Source organism: Dunckerocampus dactyliophorus, chromosome 17 (assembly GCF_027744805.1).
Source record: "Dunckerocampus dactyliophorus isolate RoL2022-P2 chromosome 17, RoL_Ddac_1.1, whole genome shotgun sequence".
NCBI classification, from domain to species: domain Eukaryota; kingdom Metazoa; phylum Chordata; class Actinopteri; order Syngnathiformes; family Syngnathidae; genus Dunckerocampus; species Dunckerocampus dactyliophorus.
The window spans coordinates 1,462,524-1,485,891 of NC_072835.1; the positions used below are offsets into that span (position 1 = coordinate 1,462,524).

General features: G+C 41.5%; 3 protein-coding genes and 1 long non-coding RNA gene across 5 annotated transcripts in view; 2 read left to right on the forward strand and 2 right to left on the reverse strand.

Moving 5' to 3' along the window:
• On the reverse strand, positions 1-8,609 carry LOC129169924 (betaine--homocysteine S-methyltransferase 1). The gene is made up of 8 exons (XM_054756898.1): positions 5,639-8,609; positions 3,905-4,037; positions 3,713-3,825; positions 3,417-3,608; positions 2,683-2,830; positions 902-1,084; positions 606-834; positions 1-322 (listed from the first exon to the last, which is right to left on the reverse strand). Exons 1-8 carry the CDS (start codon positions 5,744-5,746, stop codon positions 142-144), a joined length of 1,287 nt encoding a protein of 428 aa, XP_054612873.1. The 5' UTR covers positions 5,747-8,609; the 3' UTR covers positions 1-141.
• Positions 8,482-21,150, forward strand: dmgdh (dimethylglycine dehydrogenase). The gene is made up of 16 exons (XM_054756895.1): positions 8,482-8,696; positions 11,027-11,195; positions 11,307-11,405; positions 11,479-11,643; positions 13,099-13,303; positions 15,156-15,404; positions 15,493-15,691; positions 15,766-15,935; positions 16,315-16,468; positions 16,529-16,694; positions 16,797-16,927; positions 17,927-18,144; positions 18,598-18,755; positions 19,354-19,413; positions 20,124-20,258; positions 20,320-21,150. The coding sequence occupies exons 1-16, from the start codon at positions 8,575-8,577 to the stop codon at positions 20,530-20,532; spliced, it is 2,613 nt and encodes an 870-aa protein (XP_054612870.1). The 5' UTR covers positions 8,482-8,574; the 3' UTR covers positions 20,533-21,150.
• LOC129169925 (uncharacterized) lies at positions 10,191-21,820 on the reverse strand. The gene is made up of 2 exons (XR_008566504.1): positions 21,617-21,820; positions 10,191-20,502 (listed from the first exon to the last, which is right to left on the reverse strand). It is a non-coding gene; the product is annotated as an uncharacterized LOC129169925 (long non-coding RNA).
• arsb (arylsulfatase B) overlaps positions 21,257-23,368 on the forward strand; it is a 21,532-nt gene continuing 19,420 nt past the window's right edge. For both annotated transcript variants that reach the window (XM_054756896.1, XM_054756897.1), the window contains exons 1-2: positions 21,257-21,819; positions 22,371-22,557. In XM_054756896.1, coding sequence (XP_054612871.1) covers positions 21,556-21,819; positions 22,371-22,557 — 451 coding nt within the window. In that variant the 5' untranslated portion in view covers positions 21,257-21,555. The remainder of the gene's footprint in view (positions 21,820-22,370; positions 22,558-23,368) is intronic.

Here is a 23,368-nt window from a genome sequence, read left to right on the forward strand (position 1 = left end):
GAAAGTGTACATTTATTGCTGCAAATGCTCCCATTTGGCACTTTTCAACTCTCTTTTCTAATCTTTATTTGTATTCTACACTTTGATGTGATAAAATGGTCCAAAAGAGACAAATTTGATTCACGTGTAAACGTCGTCGCCTCACTGGCCTTTGTCGGCCTTCTGGAACAGAGCTTTCAGCTGATCCTGGCTGGTGGCCTCTTTCTGCTGCATGAGGTCGGCGTGGCCCTTGGTGACCCCCCAGCTATCAGGCGTGGACATGGAGGGGCACAGGGGGCGACCGGATGCGGGTTTGAGCTTCTCCCAGTAGTCCCGGCGGGCCCTGAGTATGAAAGAAAGACACACTTTCATTTTTTTTCTTCTTTTTTTCCTTAGATTTTCTCTTTTTTCTGTTTTGTCTCTGTTTCCGGTTTTTCTCTTTTTTTCTTTTTCAGTTTTCTGTTCGTTTGTGTCTTTTTTGTCTTTTTTTTCCCCCAGTTTTTTTTTGTTTTTCTCTTTGTTCAGTTTTTTTTTGTTGTTGTTGTTTTTTTCTATTTTTTTCCTATTTTTTGGAAACTCCCCAAGGAAAGTGAGAGGCCACTGTGAAGGCAGTGAGGCGTACGCACCTTGCTCTGCACCAGGGCTTGGTGTGCATCTCCAGGCCGCTCCCCCACAGGCCGTGCTTGTCAGAGCCCGCCGGCAGGAAGCCCCTCTCGGGGGCCAGCTCCTCAGCCAGCGCACGGACGTGATACGGTTCGAATCCACAGCAGCCGCCGATGTAGCGTATTCCGGCGGCATACGCTTCCCGCGCGTACTTCTGCATGTCCCACCTGGTCAGGATCCTCGGCTCGAGACCTGTTTGAGAAGTTTTTTTTGGAGAAGCGCATGTGTGCTGATGCTCGGTGTGAGGAGGGCGACATACTGAAGGGGAACTCGGGAAGGTCGATGAACCCTTGCCGGTTGCAGTCGGGCGTGTGGTAGGCGAGCGGCTGGCTCATGTAGTGGGCCTTCAAGCCCGCCTTCTCCACGCCCTCCTTCATCATCTTCACCGTCTTCACGCAGGTCTCCGGGTCAAAGTGGCAGTTGACGCCCACAATGTCAGCGCCTACGTGGACGACAACAGCGCTCATCAACACTTTTCCATCCTTAAAAGGTCCCCCGTTATGCAAAGGGCTTCGCTGCACATCTTAAAACGCAGCTTGAAGCTCTGCCAAATATCCGTCAGCATCAGCGGATAGGCTAACCTAGCGTGACGTTTGCTGTTAAAATGCGAGTGTCATGTTAGCGTTTGGCACACATAGCGATGCTAGTGTTGCTAACGTGTGGGTACGGGGGCCACTTTGATATTTTAGGTTTTGCAAAGCAAGCCATGTAGACGTACGAGTTCCAACAGCCCAGCTGACAAAGTCTGTTGTTCTTTTTTCCTCCACTGCTGCTTTTTTTCGTTTTCCAATGTGACAAATATTTCAACTGTCTTCTTCTCATTTTTTTCCCCAGAAGACTGTGACTTTATTCCTGTGATATTTTCACTCTGTTGTTGTAATATCACAACTTTTTCCCAACCCCACTCATTTTAGTTTTTCTTTTGTTGCTAATAATGTCAAAATTATTGCAGAAATTATTCTTTTTTCTCATAGTATTACCATGTTACACCGCTAAACATTTTTTGTGGTAATGTTAGAATTTTTTTGTTATGACTTTATGTAACATTGCTACTTTATTGTCGTGAAATGACTGCTCTTTTTCCATTTTTCCTATTGCTTTTGTTAGTTTTCTTGTTTAACTGTATTTTTAAAATGTGCCAGGGCCCATGGGCCACCAATGGCCCCTGTGCCACACTTTGGACACCCCTGGTATATGTCAAAAGTGGCTAAAGTACACAATAGGGCTTTTTTTAAAGTCCCATAATATTATGACTTTTTCCCCAACCTAGCTTTCTTAAAATTTTGTTTTGTTTGTTTCTCATAGCATTACGACTTAAAAAAAAGCAAATAAATTTTTATAATGAATTTTTATTAATTTATTTTACAACTATTTCAACTTTCGTCTTGTAATTTTTCTTCCCGTAATATTATGTAATATTATGACTTTATTCACATAATATTACAACTTTTTTCCGCAACCTAGTTTTCCAAAAATGACAACGTTCTTTTGTTTAGTTTGTTTCTCATCTTTTTATCATTTTAAAATGACAATTTTTCCTTACAATTTCAACTCCAAGCTACTAAAATGACATCATTTTTTCCTCATAATATGACGACTTTATACTTGTAAAATTACAACCTTTTCTTGTTGGATTACAACTTTTCTTTCTCTTAATATTTTGTGAAATGACTGCAGATTTTTCAATTTTTACTGTTCCTTTTTTTGTTTTTTCTTCAATAAAAGTGGTACATTTTCTTGCCATGATACTCTGACTTTTTCTCCCAAGTTTGTTTGTCATCATATTATGACTTAAAAAAAACACAGCAATATTTCTTTAATATTTTCACCTTAACCTGCTATTAAAACACATTTTATTGTATTTATTCAAGTTTATTCTGGTAAAATTGCGACTCTTTTTGTTTGTAGAATGTGCTGAGGGCCAATAAAAAAACAGCCGCGGGCTGCGAATGGCCCCTGGGCCCCACTTTGGACCCCCCTGTGTTCGCCTGTGCGATATCTAACAAAGTGAAGGAGATTTTTAGTTTGGTATTTTCCTACCAGCTCGAACGAGTCGAACGGCACACTCTCCTGGGCTGACTCCGTTCAGGTCTCCCTCGGGTCCGATGCACAGCGTGGCCGCCACGGGCTTGCCGGTGGTTTTCAAAACCTGCACCGCCCACTCGGCCTCTTCCACGTGCTCAAAGTACTGCAAAAACAAGCCGGCAGAATGTTACGTTGTATCGCGTCTGTGTAGGCTCTCAGTCGTACAGGAGTTGTCCATCGAGGGAAAGGCTTCTTGAGACGTCATCTGTACTTCTGTGAAGAAGGTGTCGGACGTTTCGCTCCTCATCCGAAGAGCTTCGTCAGCGAACTAACAAGTGCTGGTAGCCTAGGTCTTAAATACAGTAAGAGTGGGCGGAATTGGTGTGGCAATGCCCTCCTCCTATTGGTTCCTTACACTAAGCCTGGGCGGAGTAGTGGTCTAATCCTCTCCTCCCATTAGCACCTCCGATAAAAGGGAAGTGTAGTTCCCTGTCATAGACCACAACTCCGCCCAGTCTTAGTGTAAGGAACCAATAGGAGGAGGGTGTTGCCACACCAATTCCGCCCACTCTTACTGTATTTAAGGCCTAGGCTACCAGCACTTGTTAGTTCGCTGACGAAGCTCTTCGGATGAGGAGCAAAACGTCCGACACCTTCTTCACAGAAGTACAGATGACGTCTCAAGAAGCCTTTCCCTCGTTACGTTGTATCGTTCATGCGGTGGAGCGATCTCATCATGGCTTTTCCACCTCAGCGATCAGGAAGTCAACATTTTTCTGGACAAAGACATCCAGCTGCTTCTTGAACGTGGCCTTGACATCGTCCTGGCTCTTGCAGCTCAGGTAAGACGGCGTCTGGGACACGCCCCCGGCCACCAATGCGTCGCCCTCGTTGGCCACCTCCCTCGCCAGGTCGCACGCCGCTTCGTTGATCTGCTGCCCCTGCGGTTAAAAAAAAAAACCCGTAGCAGCTGCTGCAGATAAAAACAGACGGGTGTAAGTGGAGCTGGTGGGGGGATTGGGGGCGACATTCCATGAAGTCGTACGGTGAAGCGCTGAGTGTGTCCTCTGTTCTCCAGCTTGTCGTCGCTGGCGTAGAAGGTGAACGTCTGCATGATGTCGGATCCCGCCCTGAGGAACTCCCTGTGCAGCTGGCGCACTGAAACCGCAACAAACACCACATCAGTGTCGGCCCCGGGCCGAGCCGGGACAAAGGCCGAGGAGGGGCGGATCGCTACCCGCTTCCGGGTGCTCGGCGGCGGCCTCGGGTGTCCACGGCCCCGCCTTCACGTAGCCTCTCTTCTCTAGGGCGAAGACGAAGCCTCCGTCTCCGATGACGAGCTCGCCCGCGTCCAGACGCTCCAGGATGCCCTGTGCAAAGAAACCCACCATTCCTTTTTATACCGAAGACAGAGCAGTAAAGAATATCATTTTAATAGCCTTTTGGATACTAAAATGACATCATTTTTCCTCATGATATTACCAGTTGATTTTCCTGAAACTGCCACTTTTTCTCTGAATATTTTGCCTTTATTTTTGTAAAAATTACAGCTGTTTTTTTTTTCCATTTCTGCTGGTTTTTCCCAACTATTTCAACTTCCTTCTTGGAATATTTGGACATTATTCCCGCAATATTAGAACTTTGTTCCCCAAACTGACTACTTTATTTTGTTTTGTTTCTCATAACGTTACAACTTAAAAAAAACATTTTTTTCCTTCAAGAACTCAATCTATGCTAGTAAAATGACATTAATTTACCAGTTTATCTCCTAAAACGGCAACTTTTTTTTCTTGTTAGCATTTGACTTTCTCTCTTAATATTTTGACTTTATTCTCCTAAAATGACAGCTGTTTTTTGGCCCGATTTCGGTTGTTCTTTTCAACTTTCTTCCTGTCATTTTTCTTCTCGTAATATTTGGACTTTATTTCCATAATATTTGGACATTTTTCCCCAACCTAATTTTCCAAAACTGTGGACTTTTTTTTTGTAATATTTTGACTGACTTTATTTTTGGGTTTTCCATTTTTGCTGCTGTTGTTGTTTTTACATTTTCCAAATATTTCAACTTTACTCTGAAATAATCTTTGTAAACATTTTTTTGTAATATTCTAACTTTATTCCCATAATATTTATCAACCTCATTTTCCAAGAATTACAACTTAATTTTGTTTTGTTGTATAATGACCTTTAAAAAATCTTTTTTCCTGCAATATTTTAACTCTATGTTACTAAAATTACATTTTTCAAATAATAATGAGTTTTTGCCACTTTTTTTCTTGGAATATTTTCACATTCACATTTTTCTATTTCCACTGTTTGTTTATTATTTTTATTTATTATTATATTTGTTTACATTTTTCAAATATTTCAACTTTCTTCTCATATTATGAGAACTTTTTCCCCAACCTAATTTTCCCCAAATTTTGTTTTGTTTCTCAAATGTTTCTGACATTTTTTTCTTTCACATTTTTAATCTACGCTAGTAAAATGACATTATTTTTCCTCATAATATTACGAGTTTATTCTCCTAAAACTGCGACTTTTTCTCTTAATATTTTGGCTTTATTCTCCTAAAATTACAGCTATTTTTTTGTTTGTTTGTTTATATTTTCCGACAATTTCAACTATCTTCTTGTCACTTTTCTTCTGGTAATATTCGGACTTTTTCCCATGGTATTAGAACTTTTTCTCCAACTTGATTTGAGGGCAGCGACCCACCATTCCTTTTCTACGTAATACAGAGCAGGGCTGTTGAATATGTACACATGAACATGTCTGTCGACACCTGGCCTGACACGGAAACCCGCTAGTGGGCGTGTCTGGCGTATGCCAGCATTTTTATTGTATGATGGAGCCCTGTGAAGTCTGCCTAGCAACAAGGAGCCAGGAAATAAAACAGAAGGAATTGTGCAAAACACAAGCAATTTGTGTTCCATGCGCATTTTTAATCATGTAGTTGTGCAACACGTACCTTCTTGCTTCCTGCTGGTGCCATGCTTCTTCTTCTTCTTCTTCTTCTCCTCCTCCGCGTCCTAAGGGAGAGTTCTGGAAGGGATCTCTGCAGGCGCCCGTGCCACATTTATACCAAGAGAGAGAGAGAGAGAGAGAGAGAGAAGTGGAGAGAAGGAAGAAGGGGGTGTTGCTGTGCCGCCCCCGTCACTTTTAGAACGGCCTGCTTGGACGCACTCATCATATTTCATCCTCAACGTCACACTTAGCATTTTTTACTCCATTTATTGCATTTTGAAATGTCTTTCATTTGTTATTCATTTCATTTTAGTATTTTACTTTATTTTATCACGTGTAGCGAAGCCTGTATTATTATTATTATTATTATTATTATTATTTTGACATTTTTTAAATAAGTTGTCCATCTTAGAATGAAAAAAACATTACATGACTCAAATTAACATTTCAAAAAACACACAAAATTGAAAATGACTCAAAATCAATTCAACACAAATTTTAAATTATTCAATTAAAAATAACTAAAAACTCAAAATAATTGTAAACATTTAAATGACTCCAAAATAAAAAACAAAAGAAAAAAATGACTCAAAATAAAGATAAAAATGTAATGACTAAATAACAAAAAATGGAAAATGACTCAAAAATAATAATAAAAAAACACACCATTGAAAATGACTCAATTCAAATAAATGAAGGCTGAATATGACAAAAAACACAATTAAAATAACCAAACACAGAAAATTATTCAAAAATAAACATAAAAATGAAATGATTAAACAACTAAAAATGGAAAATGACTCAAAATAAATAAATGACTTGAAATTTGAAAAAAAACCACAAAATTGAAAATGACTCAATTAAAATAACGTAAGTGAAAAAAACTTCAATTAAAAAATATATTATGAAAATGACTTCATTAAAATAACTAAACTTGAAAAGTTACTCCAAAAAAAATAAAAATGAAATGAGTAAATAACTAAAAATGGACAATGGGTGACTCAATATTAAAAAAAACAACACAAAATGAAAATGACCCAATTAAAATAACTAAACACAAAATATTACTCAAAAATAATGGAAAATCTTAAATGACTCAGTATTGAAACAAAAAACACAAAATTGAAAATGACTTAATTAAAATAACGAAATGGAAAATGACTCTAAATAAAGCTAAAAAATAAAACGACTGAAAAAAACACTACAATGTAAAATGACTCAATTCAAATTCTAGAAATTAAAAAGACCGGAAATTAAAAAAAAGAAAATGAGTCAAAATAAAAACAACATTTAAAATGACACAACTAAAATAAAAACATATATAAAATGACTCAAAATCAGCCAAACATTTGAAATGCCTCAAAATAAATCAATAAATAAAATAAATGACTAAAATGAAAAGAAAAGAAAGAGTATTTCTCCGTCCAGATGTACACTAACATAGAGTACATGACTGTTACATCATTTAAAGGAGACGAGGTGCAACGACCCAAAAACAGCTGATTATGATTTCCACTGATGGCTGAATGTTGACATCCTCTAGTGCATAGAAATACGAAACACAGTACAGGAACACGCATGTGAACATAGAGTAAGTATTTGCTTGTTTGCTTATATTCTTACTCTCATGAGTGAACCAAAGAGCAACAATGCCAATATTTCTTACTCGGCATTTAAAAAAAGCCTCCATTCAAGTCAAATCCTTCAGTCCTTACAGTCAATATTGTGGCTCACTTTGTGGGGGACTCCTTCTTTTTTATTGGCCGTGTGTGCACGTCAGTGTTTGCTTAAAGCAGCTATCAGGAAAAGCGTCCAGCTCAAACTCGCTGCAGCTGTTCCAGCCAGGTTTCCACTTCAGCTGATAAAAAAAGCTCAAAGACCACGAAAGTCTTGTAAGCTGCGTCACATCAATCTTAGATGAATTTGTCCCTGGCTGTGTCCTCAGCTGATTGATCGTTCGCTTGCTGCGGATGTCATCGTACAAACAAAAACGTGTGGGCGTGCTAGCGATAAAACTCATCTCATTCAATACAATTCAAAGCTTAAATAATATATAAATAAAGTACAATAAACTAAACAAGGCCTACTGGGTCAAAGTGCAAATTAGGAATATTCATCTTTTTTATTAGTATTATTTGCATGATTGATAAATAACATCAAATCAATGAAATAAAATAAGATCAAATTAAATAAAATCAGATAGATGATGTAATTAATAGAATTTTAAAAAAATCTGTCCTACTTGGGTGTGAGTATTTACAAAGTGTAAAAAATAAATAAAATAAAATAAAACAAACATGGCCTACTGGGTCAAATTGCAAGTTAGAAATAATCTCTTTGTATCAGTATTCTTTGCATAATTAATCAATGAAATAAATGAGATTAAATAACATCAAATCAAATCAAATCAGATAAATAATTGAATTAACAAAACACAATAAAGTAAAATACACATGGCCTACTGGGTCAAAGTGCAAGTTAGAAATATTCATCTCTTTTCGTTAGCATTATTTGCATAATCAATAAATCACATCAAATCAAATAAACATGGCCGTTAGGAATATGAATCTCTTGGTATGACTATTATTTGCATAATAAATAGAGGGTGTGAGTATTTACAAAGTGTAAACATGTAAAAACAAATGTAGAAAAAAAAAGACTGCGTGTTTTTTCCCATCAGAGCAACACTAGGCTTGACCAAATGGTACTGCTGTGGTATTCATGTCCTACCAGGTACTCTACTACCCAGTATCATTGTGGTGCGTGTCCAGCAGTGGAAGAGTTAATCCAAGTAGTCCTGGCAACCATGTAGGCGGGGCTACTGGCCCTGTGGGCGGGGTCAATGTGGAAGAGCGAGTTAGATATTTATAAGTTCAGCACGGCTTTTCTTGCTGGTGCTTTTCTTCCTGCTGCTCTTTATCGTGTTGATTTCATCCCGGGATGCCAGCCATGTCTGGGATACTCAAGCTGCTGGACGCGCACCTCGCCAGGACCCTTCTTACGCCGCCTCTCAGGCCTCTCAGCACCTTTACCAGCACGTCCACGAGACAGGATGAGCAAAGGTGAGACGCTCCACGCAGGACGCATGACGGACTTTGACTTCGCTAAACATCAACACCACGACAACCGCTACGTACCCCACTCGGCATCTTACACTTTCCTTTGGAATACTAGCCTCTGGCTCCGCCCCTAAGCGCTAGTCACTTACGTTTCAATCGTTCTACATTTAAAACACAAAAGAAAAATGACAATCAATTCAAATCAGTCAAACTAAATAAAACACACTCCAATCACTCAAAAAACAAAAGTGTAAAACAACTCAATTTTTAAAAAAAAAAAAAGGAAAATGACAACATTTAAAACATTTAAGTGACTCAAAATAAAACATTTTAAGGACTCAAAATAAAAAAATAAAAAAATGACAATTAAAATAAAAGAACTCAAAATATATATTTTTTAAATGACTCAGTTAAAATCACTAAAAACGGAAAATGACTCAAAATAAAACAAAGTTGAATGACTCAAAAATAAAAAACAACTCAATTAAAATAAATAACAAATGCAAAATGACTTAATCAAAAAAATGTAAATGACTCAATTTTTTTTTAACTGTCTCAATTAAAATAACTAAAAACTGAAAAACACTCAAAACAAATTTTTAGGACTCCCAAAAAAATTACATTTAAAAATGACAATTGAAATAACTAAAAAAAAAAAACAGGATTCCAAATAAAACATTGAAATGACTCAAAATAAAAAACAAAATTGACCCAATTAAAATAACTAAAAACTGAAAATTACTCAAAATAAAACAAATTTTAATTACTCAAAAAATAAAAAATGACTCAATTAATGTAACAAAAAAATTTAAATGATTCCAAATAAATTCCCAAACTTTACTACCAAACTAACTAAAAACTGACCAAATGACTCAAAATAAAATAAATTTTAATGACTCAAAAAACAAAAATAAAAAATGACCTAATTAAAATAACTAAAATGACTTAAAATAACTAAAACAATTGAAAAGACAAAAAAAAAATTCAATAACTCAACTAAAATAACTAAAAAAATGAAAAAGAGATTCAAGAGATTCAAGAGATTCAAGAGAGTTTTATTGTCATGTGCATGGTAAAACAGCAGTTATACCATGCAATGAAAATCTTATTCTGTTCATTCTCCCAAGAAAAGAAAGAAAACACAAGAAAGAATAAGAACATAAGAAACATAAACACATAAACATAAATACCAATAAATTAAGCAACAAAAACAGAAGAGACATTAATACAAGTAAATAATACAAATAAATAAATAAATAAAGTGCTATGAGTGTGTGCGTGTGTTGCGTGCGGCGTGTGTGAGTGCTTCGTTGAGAAGCCTGATGGCCTGTGGGTAAAAGCTGTTTGCCAGCCTTGTGGTCCTGGACTTCAAACTCCTGTAGCGTCTGCCTGACGGTAGGAGTGTGAATAATGAGTGTTGTGGATGTGTGCTGTCCTTGATGAGGTTGTGTGTTCTTCGTAGGACTCTAGTTTTATAAATGTCTTGCAGTGAGTGAGAAAAAGACACAAAAAAATAAAAAAACCCTCAAAGTAAAAAAAAAAAGGAAAATGACTCAATTAAAATAACCAAAAAGGGAAAATGACTCAAAATACAGATAAAATTAAACAACTCAAAATAAAAAACAAAAATGGAAAATGACCCAATTACAATAACTAAAAACTGAAAATAATTTAAAATAAAACAAGGTTTAATTACTCAAAAAATAAAAATAAAAAAATGACTCAATTAAAGTAACAAAAAAATTAAAATGATTCCAAATAAATTCCCAAAGTTTAAATGATTCAAAAAAAAAATCAATTACTCAATTAAAATAACTAAAAACTGACTCAATTAAAAAACAGAGCAAATTAATGAAAATACAGATAAAAATGAAACAACTCAAAATAAAAAATAACAACAATGTAAAATGACCTGATGAAAATAAGTTCAAACTGAAAAAAAATGAAAATGACTCAAAATAAAGAAAAATTAAATGACTCCAAAATACAAAAACAAAACAACATTTTCAATAAAGTTAAACGTAGCTTGATAGCAAAGCATTTATAAAATGTCTTGAAATATGCCAAACATTAGAAACGACTCAAAAGAAACAAGTAAAGATTTAAAATGACTCAAACCTAAGAAAATCAATAATGACAATTGCAATGCTAACAGGAAGTGAAAAAGAAGAGAAGTAGAAATAGCACAAAACAGCAGATTGTGACGTCATTTGAAAAAGGAGATGTTTTGCCAGTGCAAATGCATTAAAGAAAAAGTGTCTTTAACAAATCTACACGTTTGTTTGGAGGTTGGTTGGTTTTATGGTCCAGTATGCTAATTATCATCCCGTCAGTGACGCCTCGTCCGTGTTGGGCAAGCGGTGGAAGGACACGGCTGAGACCGTGGTCATCGGGGGAGGGTGCGTGGGCACCAGCTTGGCCTACCACCTGGCTAAGGCTGGCATGAAGGACGTGGTGCTGCTGGAGAAGTCCGAACTGACGGCCGGATCCACGTGGCACGCAGTACGTTCCTGTGCTGAACCGTGATGCTATTTTTAGGCAGACGCTCGTGGCGGTCTTCAGTTACCGTCCCTGCACCCCCCCTCCCTCAGTTAAACCTTATCCATGTCCCAGGCCGGGCTGACCACCTACTACCATCCGGGCATCAACCTGAAGAAAGTCCACTACGACAGCATTAAACTCTACGAGAGGCTGGAGGCCGAGACCGGACAGGTGAGGTCCTAAGGGGGACACGTTTAGGCTCCAACTGACTGCAAGATCACCTCCACGCTGTTTGTGCTTATAGGCGGTGGGCTTCCACCAGCCGGGCAGCGTCCGCATCGCTTCCACGGCGGCCCGGGTGGACGAGATGAGGTACCAGATGACCCGCACGCACTGGCACGTGACGGAGCAGTCCATGATCGGACCGGAGAAGGTCCAGGAGCTCTTCCCTCTGCTCAACATGGACAAGGTGACCCCCGCTTGGCCAACACCACGTGCACACGCCGCGGCTCAAACACGCTCGCTTTTGTGGCTGCAGCTCCTGTCATGTAGAGGATCTTTGACTGGCTAGGTCTTGACTCGGTCAACAAAAACAGCAAAGTGCTCCTGTTTGGAAGATCTTCGAATAGCGTTATTGCCGTACGTCATCAATCATAACAGCAAAGTGCTCCTGTTGGAAAGAAAACCTTTGACAAGCATTTCTGCAGTAGGCAGGTCGCCAAAAACAGCAGGGCACACTTTTTGTGCCGAGGAGCTGTGATTACGGTTTCCGCAGTAGATTTCTTACAACAGCAAAGCACTCCTGTTGGACATTTTTGTTCAACAAATCCTTAAAAACAGCAGAGTGCGCCTGTCATATAGAGAATCTTTGACAGGCGTTTTTGGAGTAGGTCATCAAAAACAGGAAAGTGCTCCTGTCATATAGAGAGTCTTTGACAAGCATTTTTGTAGTGGTTCATCAAAAACAGCAGGGCACACTTTTTGTATAGAGGATCTTAAGTGTTTTTGCAGCAAGTCATCAAAAACTGTAAACTGCCCCGGTTATATAGAAGATCTTTGACTTGCGTTTTTGCACACTTTTCGTACAGAGGATCTTTGACTAGAGTTTTTGCAGAAGATTTCTTACAACAGCAAAGCACTCCTGTTGGACATTTTTGTTCAACAAATCCTTAAAAACAGCAGAGTGCGCCTGTCATATAGAGAATCTTTGACAGGCGTTTTTGGAGTAGGTCATCAAAAACAGGAAAGTGCTCCTGTCATATAGAGAGTCTTTGACAAGCATTTTTGTAGTGGTTCATCAAAAACAGCAGGGCACACTTTTTGTATAGAGGATCTTAAGTGTTTTTGCAGCAAGTCATCAAAAACTGTAAACTGCCCCGGTTATATAGAAGATCTTTGACTTGCGTTTTTGCGGTCGGTCATCAAAAACAGCAGGGGACACTTTTCGTACAGAGGATCTTTGACTAGAGTTTTTGCAGAAGATTTCTTACAACAGCAAAGCACTCCTGTTGAACTGATGAGCTTTGACCTTTTTTGTTGAAAAGTGCACCTGTCACGTAGAGGATCTTTGAGTCGTATGTTTGCCGTTGTTCCTTAAAAACAACATGGCACACTTTTTCTATGGAGGATCTTTGACTTGCATTTTTGCAGTAGGTCATCAAAAACAGCAGGGTAAATTTTTTGTATGAAGGATCTCTGACTTGTGTTTTTGCAGTAAGTCACCAAAAACAGCAAAGTGTTTTTGTTCTGACATATAGAGAATATTTGTCTAGAATATTTGTTTTTGCATTACGTCCTTAAAAGCAGCAGCTTGTTTGCGTGGTAAGAAGATCATTGACTTGCTGTCTGGCTTTCAAAGGAGTTGAATGGTGCTGGTCTGTGGTCTCTCCATTGGGTTGTAAAAGCTGCAGTTTGGGTTTCGTAGGTCTTGGCAGGTCTGTACACTCCGGGAGACGGCCACATCGACCCGTACTCCCTGACCATGGCTCTGGCCGCGGGGGCTCGCATGCACGGAGCTCAGATCTACAACCCGGCGCCGGTCACGGGCCTGAAGCCCACCGCTGACGGCAAATGGGACGTGCAGACGCCCCACGGGAGGATCCGGGCCGATCGCATCGTCAACGCCACAGGTCTGAAGCACCTTTAGCTGCTTTGTCATTTGGTGTTTTAGCACCACAGCTTCACTTGCGGATTACGGAGAGCGACACATTCTCAGGCAGTATTCCATAAAAAGGTGTTATCTAACACTTAAAGACCTTTGCTCACACGGACCACTGCTCTTAGGATTCAGAGCGACCGGCTTAAGCTGGGTCGGACCGGTTCTAGTGGGGGTTTTTGTTGGCTGCCAGCTTTGTTTTTCAGTTGTGTTCAGCGACGCTGCATAAATAAATGTTTGGTTCAAATTCAGTGCAGCTGGATCCTGTGAAGGGCTGCCTTCACAGCTTCCTTGCTTCCTATTTTTGCACACTTTGGACTCCAGAATCCAGTTTTTTACGCTGGCCTCCCTGCGTCCGACAGCCAATCCGTCTGAGCCCCCATCCAATCTTCAAGCAGCAGCGCAAACACGCCTCCTCAAACACCATTTTAGCTGGGGGGGTTTTACCCCTGATGTTTGTTTTCAGGGTCAAAAGAAGCCACAAATGCAGAATCACTCCACACTTGCTAAATTCCTGCATTTCACATCCAGCTACAAGAGTCCCATCTGTTTAGCAAGCGCACAGCTCCCGTTTCAGTAAACCCCACAAATTTGTTTTGTTCTGAAACCACCTAATTACTCACCAAAGAGCCACTTTGCTAATGGGGGAAAAAAATCATCATTTGCTACTAATCGTATTAAAGCGATTTAAAACTGTGTTAAACCTCGTAAAATCGTGGCATGGCTAGGCTAGGTAGGCTAGGCTAGGCTAGGCTAAGCTAAGCTGGTAGCTTTCCTATAGCGAGCAGTAGCACAAATGCTAAAGCTCACACTATGCTACACTACAAGACTGAATATAGTGGATACTTACAGGAGCTTTAGCTTGTTCCGAGACAAACTAGCTATCAAAACATGGCTAGCATAGCCTGAGCATGCCATTACAGATAATGGCTAGGCTAGGCTAAGCTAAGTTGGTAGCCTTGCTATAGCAAGCAGTACAAGAAACGCTAAAGCTCATCTATGATTGAATATAGCAGGTGCTCTTAAGAGCGTTAGCTTGTTCCAAGACAAACTACCTACCAAAACATTGCTAACATTAGCCTGAGCAGGCCATTATAGATATGCTAAAGCTCATGCTATGATTGAATATAGTGGGTACTTATAGGAGCGTTAGCTTATTCTAAGAAAAACTAGCTACCAAAACACTGTTAGCATTAGCATGAGCATGTAAGATAGGATAGCCTTGCTGCAGTAAGCTGTAGCACAAACTTTGTATCATCGTTTAGCTAAACTATAATATAAAATGTTAACTGATTCTTAGGCATATGACGGGGTTTCTAGATACCAAGACATGCTAGCATTAGCCTGACTGGGCCATTAGACAAAGGCTTTAGCAAACTAGCTGCTAAAACATAGCTAGCATTAAAGGATCGAACAAAGTTGCTGACAGGAGGTCAGCTGACAACCACTTTGCCAGTTTCAACATGTCTGCCTCGTCGCCCCAAATATATGCAACTTCATAATAAATAGAGACTGATTTGGAATCAACAATAGCTTTTATTAGCCTGGCGAAATGTTTACCCAGTGAAGCGACCTCCTGTGCGGTCGACTGGTAAACACGTCGGGGTACTTTGGACCTTATCTGTATGTTGTTTTACTACACCGCCCTACATACATTTCTTCTAAGTATTCACAGGCTGCAATCTTGACTGTCTGACCTACAGTTTTTTTCCAAGTATAAAAGTTTATATTGGTTGGATCTGTTAAAAAAAAAAAAAAAACCCTCACACATTTGACCCTAAGGGCAAAAAAAAGTCTGTTTCTCAAAAACTGCTGTTGTTTTCCAGGTTTCTGGGCGCGGGAGGTTGGCAAAATGATCGGATTTGAGCATCCTACCATCCCGGTCCATCACCAGTACGTGGTGACAGCGACGGTGCCGGAGGTGAAGGCTTTGAAGAAGGAGCTGGCCGTCATCAGAGACCTGGAAGGTTCTTACTACCTCCGCCAGGAAAGAGACGGCCTTCTGTTTGGACCCTATGAGAAAATGGAGAAGATGGTTCTGCAGGACTCTTGGGTCAGAGATGGAGTACCCCCAGGTCTGTCTTGCTAGCTTGGTTGAACAGTTCTGAACTGGGGAACGTTCTAATCTTTTGTCCATCCTTGGCCCCTTTCTGGCTGCTGCAGGTTTTGGCAAGGAGCTGTTTGAGTCGGACCTGGACAGGATCATGGAGCATGTAGAAATGGCCATGGAGATGGTTCCCGTGCTGAAGAAGGCCGACATCATCAACATTGTGTCTGGCCCCATCACGTACACCCCGGACCTGCTGCCCATGGTCGGACCCCATCAAGGAGTCCCCAACTACTGGACCGCCATTGGATTTGGGTGCGTGTTCTCTTCTCTGAGCATGTCTGCGATACAACGACGACAACTGTCCACATTGCCTCGTGTGTGCTCAGGTATGGAGTTATCCACGCCGGCGGAATCGGAAAATTTCTGAGTGACTGGATCATAAACGGTGAGCCTCCCTACGACCTGATCGAGTGCGACCCCAACCGCTACGGCAGGTGGACCGACGTGCCCTTCTTGTGCGCCAAAGCTCGAGAGTCCTACGGCTTCAACAACGTGGGTAAGAACCACAGACCCCCATGTTGACGACCATCCTTAAAGCTGTAGTGACTCTAACCCTCGATCCAACCAACCAGTCAGACCGAGACCACTTGAACAAAAACTAATTCTGCGATCCCAAGCGGGCAGCAACAAAAGTAAGCCCCTCAGGCAGAAGTAAGTCACTTGGGCAGTAATAAATAAACGGGCCATTAGGCGTCAAGAAGCCACACAAGGCGGTATAAGACAAATGTAAGCTGCACAAAGACAACAGTGAGGTGCACAAGGTGGTATAAGACAAAAGTTAGCAACACAAACCAGCAGAAATAAAAAATGGCACACACAGGCAGCAAGAAACAAAAGGTACTCTACACAGCTTAAATAACCCTTTATCTCTCCAGTCGGATACCCCAAAGAGGAGCGCTTCGCCGGTCGACCAACCACGCGTACGAGCGGCGTTTATGATCTCCTGAAGGACAAAGGATCCATGGGATTCCACGCAGGCTGGGAACAACCACACTGGTTCTACAAAGCGGGAGATGACGCCGGATACAGGTAAGGCAGAAACACGCTTCTCTCTCCAGCGAGACAAACTTATCGTTGCGCCGTCCCCAGGCCCAGTTTCAGGCGTACAAACTGGTTTGGACCCGTGGCCCGGGAGTGCAAGCTGGTGATGGAGAAGGTGGGCGTGATAGACCTGACCCCCTTTGGCAAGTTCACCGTGAAGGGGAAGGACTCTCACAAGCTGCTGGACCGCTTGTTTGCCAACACCATGCCAAAGGTATGGCACTCGTAAAAAACACTGGTGAATACTCGACAACCCTGGAGGTCCAATAGAAAGTCCTTCCAAGAGTTTTTCACTGGGGCACTTTTGTGTTTTCAGGTGGGCCAGACGAACATCAGTCACATGTTGACACCCACTGGCAGAGTGTACGCCGAGGTCACCATCACTCAGTTGGCGCCGGGAGAGTTCTTGCTCATCACTGGCTCGGGATCGGAGCTGCATGACCTCAGGTGAAGCATGAACACTTACTTGGACGAAAGTGAAAGCAGCAGTGCATTTCTAAGAAGAACAGCATGTACTCAATTCCAACCTAACCTCTCTGTGCTGAATATAAAACACTCCTGCAATCTGTTTTTTCCTGTTGGAGCGTAAAGCGTGGCAGCAGCTCCAAATACAACTCTTCCTTTGGCAGGCAGTAATTAATACCTCATTCCAAAATTCCTCAAACCAGCCAAGAGAGAAAGAGGCAGAGCAGTTTAAGGTAGTGTCCTCTTGTGGCCACTAGGTTGAATTACATAGGAAGACTTCACCATGCACACAAGGACAAAGTAAGACACACAAGGCAGTATAAGACAAAAGTAAGCCACACAAGGACAAATGTAAGTAAGCCACAGAAGGCGGCATAAGACAAAAGTGTGCTACACAAGGCGATATAAGACAAAAGTAAGCCGCACAAGGACAAAAGTAAGCCACACAAGGCGGTATAAGACAAAAGTAAGCCACACAAGGACAAAAGTAAGCCACACAAGGCAATATAAGACAAAAGTAAGCCACACAAGGTGGTATAAGACAAAAGTAAGGCACACAATGACAGATGTAAGTAAGTCACAGAAGGTGGTATAAGACAAAAGTAAGCCACACAAGAACAAAAGTAAGCCACACAAGGCAATATAAGACAAAAGTAAGCCACACAAGGTGGTATAAGACAAAAGTAAGGCACACAAGGACAGATGTAAGTAAGTCACAGAAGGTGGTATAAGACAAAAGTAAGCCACACAAGAACAAAAGTAAGCCACACAAGGCAATATAAGACAAAAGTAAGCCACACAAGGACAAAAGTAAGCCACACAAGGCGGTATAAGACAAAAGTAATCCACACAAGGACAGATGTAAGTAAGTCACAGAAGGTGGTATAAGACAAAAGTAAGCCACACCAACCAGTAGAAAACAAAATGCACACGTGAAATGAACACATTTCCTTTTTTGTGCTGCAAATATGAACACTACAGGTGGATCGAAAACGAGGTGGCACTGGGCGGCTACGACGTGGACATCGCCAACATGACGGAAGACATGGGCGTGCTGGGCATCGCCGGGCCGAACTCCCGCAAGGTCCTTCAGAAGCTGACAAAAGAGGACATGAGCGATGCCGGATTCAAATTCCTCCAGTGCAAGACCATCCAGTTGGCCGGCGTTCCGCTCCGCGCCATCAGGATCTCCTACACCGGTACTGAGCAACTCTTATTTCTGATATGTAAATAAATGCAGTCATACATGAAAACACAAGCAATACACTATTTTTATGCCAGTCATAGATCCTCTATACCAGCATAACAGGTGCTGTTGTTAAGGACCTACTGTAAAAACATTAGTGAAAGATCCAGCACAGCGGCTGCTCAGAGCATGTGCCTGAATACAGTGCACCTTGCTGGGCCAGAGCAGGTGGCTCCTCCCCTCTATACTCTGGTTCTCCTGATAGTGGTGATGTGGTAGTGGTCATGTCATGATATTTGATTAATCAACAAATCAACAGGTACAGCTGGTGAAATCCTAATTAGTTCCAGTCCTTCTTACATCCAGGTGTGCACACTTAAATCTGAATAAAAAAGTAGATATAAAAAAGTTATCGGTATGAAAAAAAAGATATCAGGCCTATTAATAACTTTGCATGTGCTCTCAGGTGAACTGGGATGGGAGATGTACATGGCCCAGAAGGACATGGCGGCCGTGTACCAGGCCATCATGGACGCGGGTAAAGACGAGGGCATCGACCATTTTGGCACTTACGCCATGTCTTCGCTCAGACTGGAGAAGGGCTTCAGGGGATGGGGAGCTGAGGTAAAAAACGAACGCACACCATCCTCATAGGTCAAGGTTTTTACATCAAACGTTTATTTTTTCATCTTTGATAGTCCCGAGTACCACGAGATGGAGCCTGCGTACCACCAGTTGTACTTGTACCTGGGTTTAAGAATCAATTACCCATTACGTTCATCTCCAGCTACCAGTCAATCGCAAAGATAGTTTGGGTCGGTGGCATAAACGTCACTTTGTAGATATCATATGACATAAGTCAGCTGACATTAAGCTCCCCTACTGATTTGCCCTTGCTCCCCCGCGGCAATGGTGAACAGACGTCTCAAACTACACACAGGGATGCAACTTTCATCTTTATTATTCTGATGAGGGATAAACTAAGCGGTAAGATGTCTATATCTATAACAAAGGTTATCCGTTCACTTGTAGCGTCTAGTTATGTGGAATAAAAAGTAAATTGTTTGATGGCTGGTCTTTGCATCATGAACTCCACTATAGAAATGTGTGTTTTCAACACTTCCACCTTTCAAACTATTATTTCATGATGAATTAGAAAATGTGCCCATTGCTGAAAGCTTTTTCATATTTTGACCGGTTAGATACATTTCTGTCTTTACAGATGAACTGTGACACCAATCCTCTGGAGGCGGGGCTGGACTATTTCATCAAACTCAATAAGGTAACCTTTGCCATTGATCATAACGTTGTGTCCTTTAGGCCAGGGTTCTAGAATACTGTACAGTCCAATCGCTGCCAAAAATTGGCAAATTTGGGGTTAGAACAAGATTTTCTGGACAAACATGCCTCAAACGTCAAACAAAACATGCAGTTCAAACCCTCATAAAGCTTTATTAACCCCTGCAATACCTATAAATTGCCACTAGGTGTCAGTATTGCTATGTAAACAGTGCATTACGTGTCTGTCAGGCTAGTTTTTGAAAGGTTTAGTCATTTTACTTTATTTTAGTTTTATTTTAAAGTACAGTCATCTCTCGCTATATCACAGTTTGAATATCGCTCCCTCAATACATCGCGTTTAAAAAAAAACAAAACAATTAATGAATAAATGGCTGTTTTGTGGTTGACTATAGCCTATTATGAGTCCTAAAATACTGCAAGACAAGTTATGCGTAGTATTGTGGTCACTAGGCATGACGTTAGATTACATTACCTTTCACACTGCATGGAGACTGGCTACTGAACCACCAGAGCCCAGCCGATATGCCATGGCCGAGACGGACATGCCATGGCAGAGACGGAATCCTACTTCGCGGAAATTCACTTATCGCGGTCGAGCCAATTAACCGCCGTAAATGAGGGACGACTGTACAGCCGTTTGACTAACGAGTGTGTAGTCCGCTGCCATTCATAACAATTTTTCTCGAATAGCCCGCCGACTTTATCGGCAAGGCCGCCCTTCAAGAGATCAAAGCGAAGGGCCTGAAGAGGAAGTTGTCCTACATCACAGTGGACACGCATGACATTGACCCTGAGGGCAACGAGACGGTGTGGCACAACGGCAAGGTTAGTTAAGTCGGTCATCCTCTATCTTCTTTGGTCCGCCCTGACCCGGGTGTCTCGCCAGGTGGTGGGCAACACGACGTCCGGCGCATACAGCTACAGCTCCCAGCAGAGCCTGGCGTTCGCCTACCTTCCAGTGGAGCTGTGTTCCGTGGGCCAGAAGGTGGAGGTGGAGCTGCTGGGCAGGAAGTACCCGGCCGTGGTCATCCAGGAGCCGCTGGTCCTCACCGAGCCCACACGGACCCGCCTGCAGAAGAAAGCAAAGAGCAAAGCATAATAAGTGCGAGACTGGCAATGAAGACCAAGACTGCTGTGAAGCCATGAAGACTGCGCAGTCCATTCACATTTCAAGCCCCATTTAGTGTGATGTCACACTTTCACTCCGCTTTTCTTTGACAATACAGGAGTCCCATGAATGTCTTTTGCTGCATGCCATGTACACAACGTCTTTAAGTGTTGCTAGTCTGATTTCATTTGTGTAATTCCAATGTTTACATTCATCAACAATTATGGACATAATACCACTGAATGAATAGAGAAATGAAAGAAAATGTACTCAGATCTCATAAACACCATCGACAACAGAATTAAAGATTTGTATAAAGTTTTTTTTTTTTTTTTACAAATATTCCATAAATACACGAGTAACTTTTTTTTTTTTTAAAGTTCATTCAATTTATTGTGCATAATGTGAATATTGAGATGTCTGGTGCAAAAAATAATAAGTAAATACAATTATCTGCAAATCTGTATACAAAACACCACGTTGATTTCAGTAAAAAAGGAATATATTTTAGCTTTAGCCTGACTAAACTAGTAATCAACCCCTGAATAAATACATACATATGTCGCTTATATGTTGTGCGTGTTCATACTAAACTGATTTAATATGAGAAAATAACATAAAAAGAGCCTTGTTGAAAGAGCGACATAAGCTAGCAACAACAACGCACCTCCGCATCTGCGCACTCTTGTCGCTGAAGCCGCGTCGTTTCTTGACCTGCGCTGAAGAGTCAACGCAACGCGATTAACGTTTTCTTGCCGCGCCGCTCGTTCACTTTCAATGCAATCTCGCCGCTTCCTCTTTTATCACGTGAGTGCCTGGCGTTCTCGTCATCTGATTGGCTACTTGAGTGCGAGGCAGCGTTTTCAAGCGTCCAAGCTAAAGTTTTAGAACGTAACTTGATTTTTCTGTTCTGACATCAATGTCGGTCCTGTTCGAAACTGTAAAAACAGCGAGGTGGACTTCCTTTAACTTTGACAGCCACTTCCACCCAGCTAAACTCTTGCGGTAACAATAATGGCTAAAGGACTTAGCTTGTTCTTGCTAGTCCTCGTCGTCGTGTTGACTTGCATCGTACCTGCGGCGTTGGCGTCCCGGCAGCCGCACATCGTGTTCATATTTGCGGATGACCTCGGCTGGTACGATGTGGGCTACCACGGCTCGGAAATCAAGACACCCAATCTGGACAAGCTGTCTGCCGCAGGGGTCCGCCTGGAGAACTACTACGTCCAGCCTCTGTGCACCCCGTCCAGGAACCAACTGATGACGGGAAGGTACCAGGTAAGACCCTCCTTTGCCTCTGAGGGAGTTCAATCACAGCGGACAAATAATGATCACTTTTTGACTACATGGCTGGAGGTACAGTGATTTTGAAGTGGCGACCCGCGGGCCAAATGATATGCAAAATACTGTAATAGTGTAGGGCAGGGTCACCAACGTTTTTCCTTGTTAGAGCTACTTTTACAAAATGAAAATGGCCAAGAGCTACTCATTTTTGTAACATTTATTTTCAGAGCTTATTTTAAACCAAAAAAAAGCGAATATGCTTGTTTTACCAGAACATGAACAAAATGCTGGTGTCCACAACTCACATGTTGTATTTCAGAATGCATTTCTTTCTATTGTTCTTTCATTATTAACTGAAAACCTGAATGAAAAGCAGGCTTGCGGGCACCTCATATGGTCGTGGGGGCTACCTGGTGCCCGCGGGCACCACGTTGGTGACCCCTGGTGTAGCCAGCCCCCCATTCTATGTTGTAAGTTTGGTCTATATTGTTGTAACGTTGGTTCCCTTTTTGATGCTGATGAAAGTGTTTGCATCATAACCGCAGATCCACACGGGTATGCAGCACCAGATCATCTGGCCCTGTCAGCCATACTGCGTTCCCCTGGACGAGACCCTGCTGCCTCAGCTGCTGAGGGAGGCAGGCTATGCCACACACATGGTGGGCAAGTGGCACCTGGGCATGTACAAGAAGGACTGCCTGCCCACCCGACGGGGATTCGACTCCTACTTTGGTTTGTGCACTCGGCACCGGCAGGATCAAAAATTGCAAAAATACAAATATAATAATTAGGGGTGCGCGGGGTCGATATCGGGGAATTATGACCGATAACATTAAAAATCGCTTTGATCATCGATATTAATTTAAAAAACGCTCCAATTAGGCGAGATTACCCATACTGTGCGGGTGAGCAAATCAAGTGCTCCTTTTTTCTCCTTCCTGTGATGGTAACTTCCCCTGACCTCACTTGTAAACAAACATTCACTTTGGAGGAAGGACCTACTGCAATAACACTCGTCAAAGATCCTCCATGTGACAGGCATGCTGTGCTCTTCTTAAGGACCTCCTGCAAAAAATGGTAGTCAAAGATCCTGAATGTAACAGGAGGTCTGCTGTTTTTAAGCACCTACTGCAAAACACAAGTCAATGATCCTCTATATGAGCATGACAGGTGCTTACTGTTTTTCAGGACCTACTGCAAAAACACTAGTCAAAGATTCTCTAGGAAGTGCTGCTGTTTTTTATGGATCAATGATCCGCAATGGGACAAGGGCTCTCTGCTGTTTTCAAGCACCTACTGCAAAAACACTAGTCAAAGATCCTCTATACCTGCATAACAGGACAAATCTGTTTTTAAAAACTGCTGTAGCAACACGAGTCAAAGATCCTCTATGTGAAAGGAGTGCTCTGCTGTTTTTAGGGACCTACTGCAAAAAATGGTTGTCAGTGGTGTCACACCGGCTGCTCGGAGCATTTGCCCGAATACAGTGCACCTTGCTAGACCACAGCAGGTGGCTCCTACCTTTTCTCTGGTTCTTCTGACC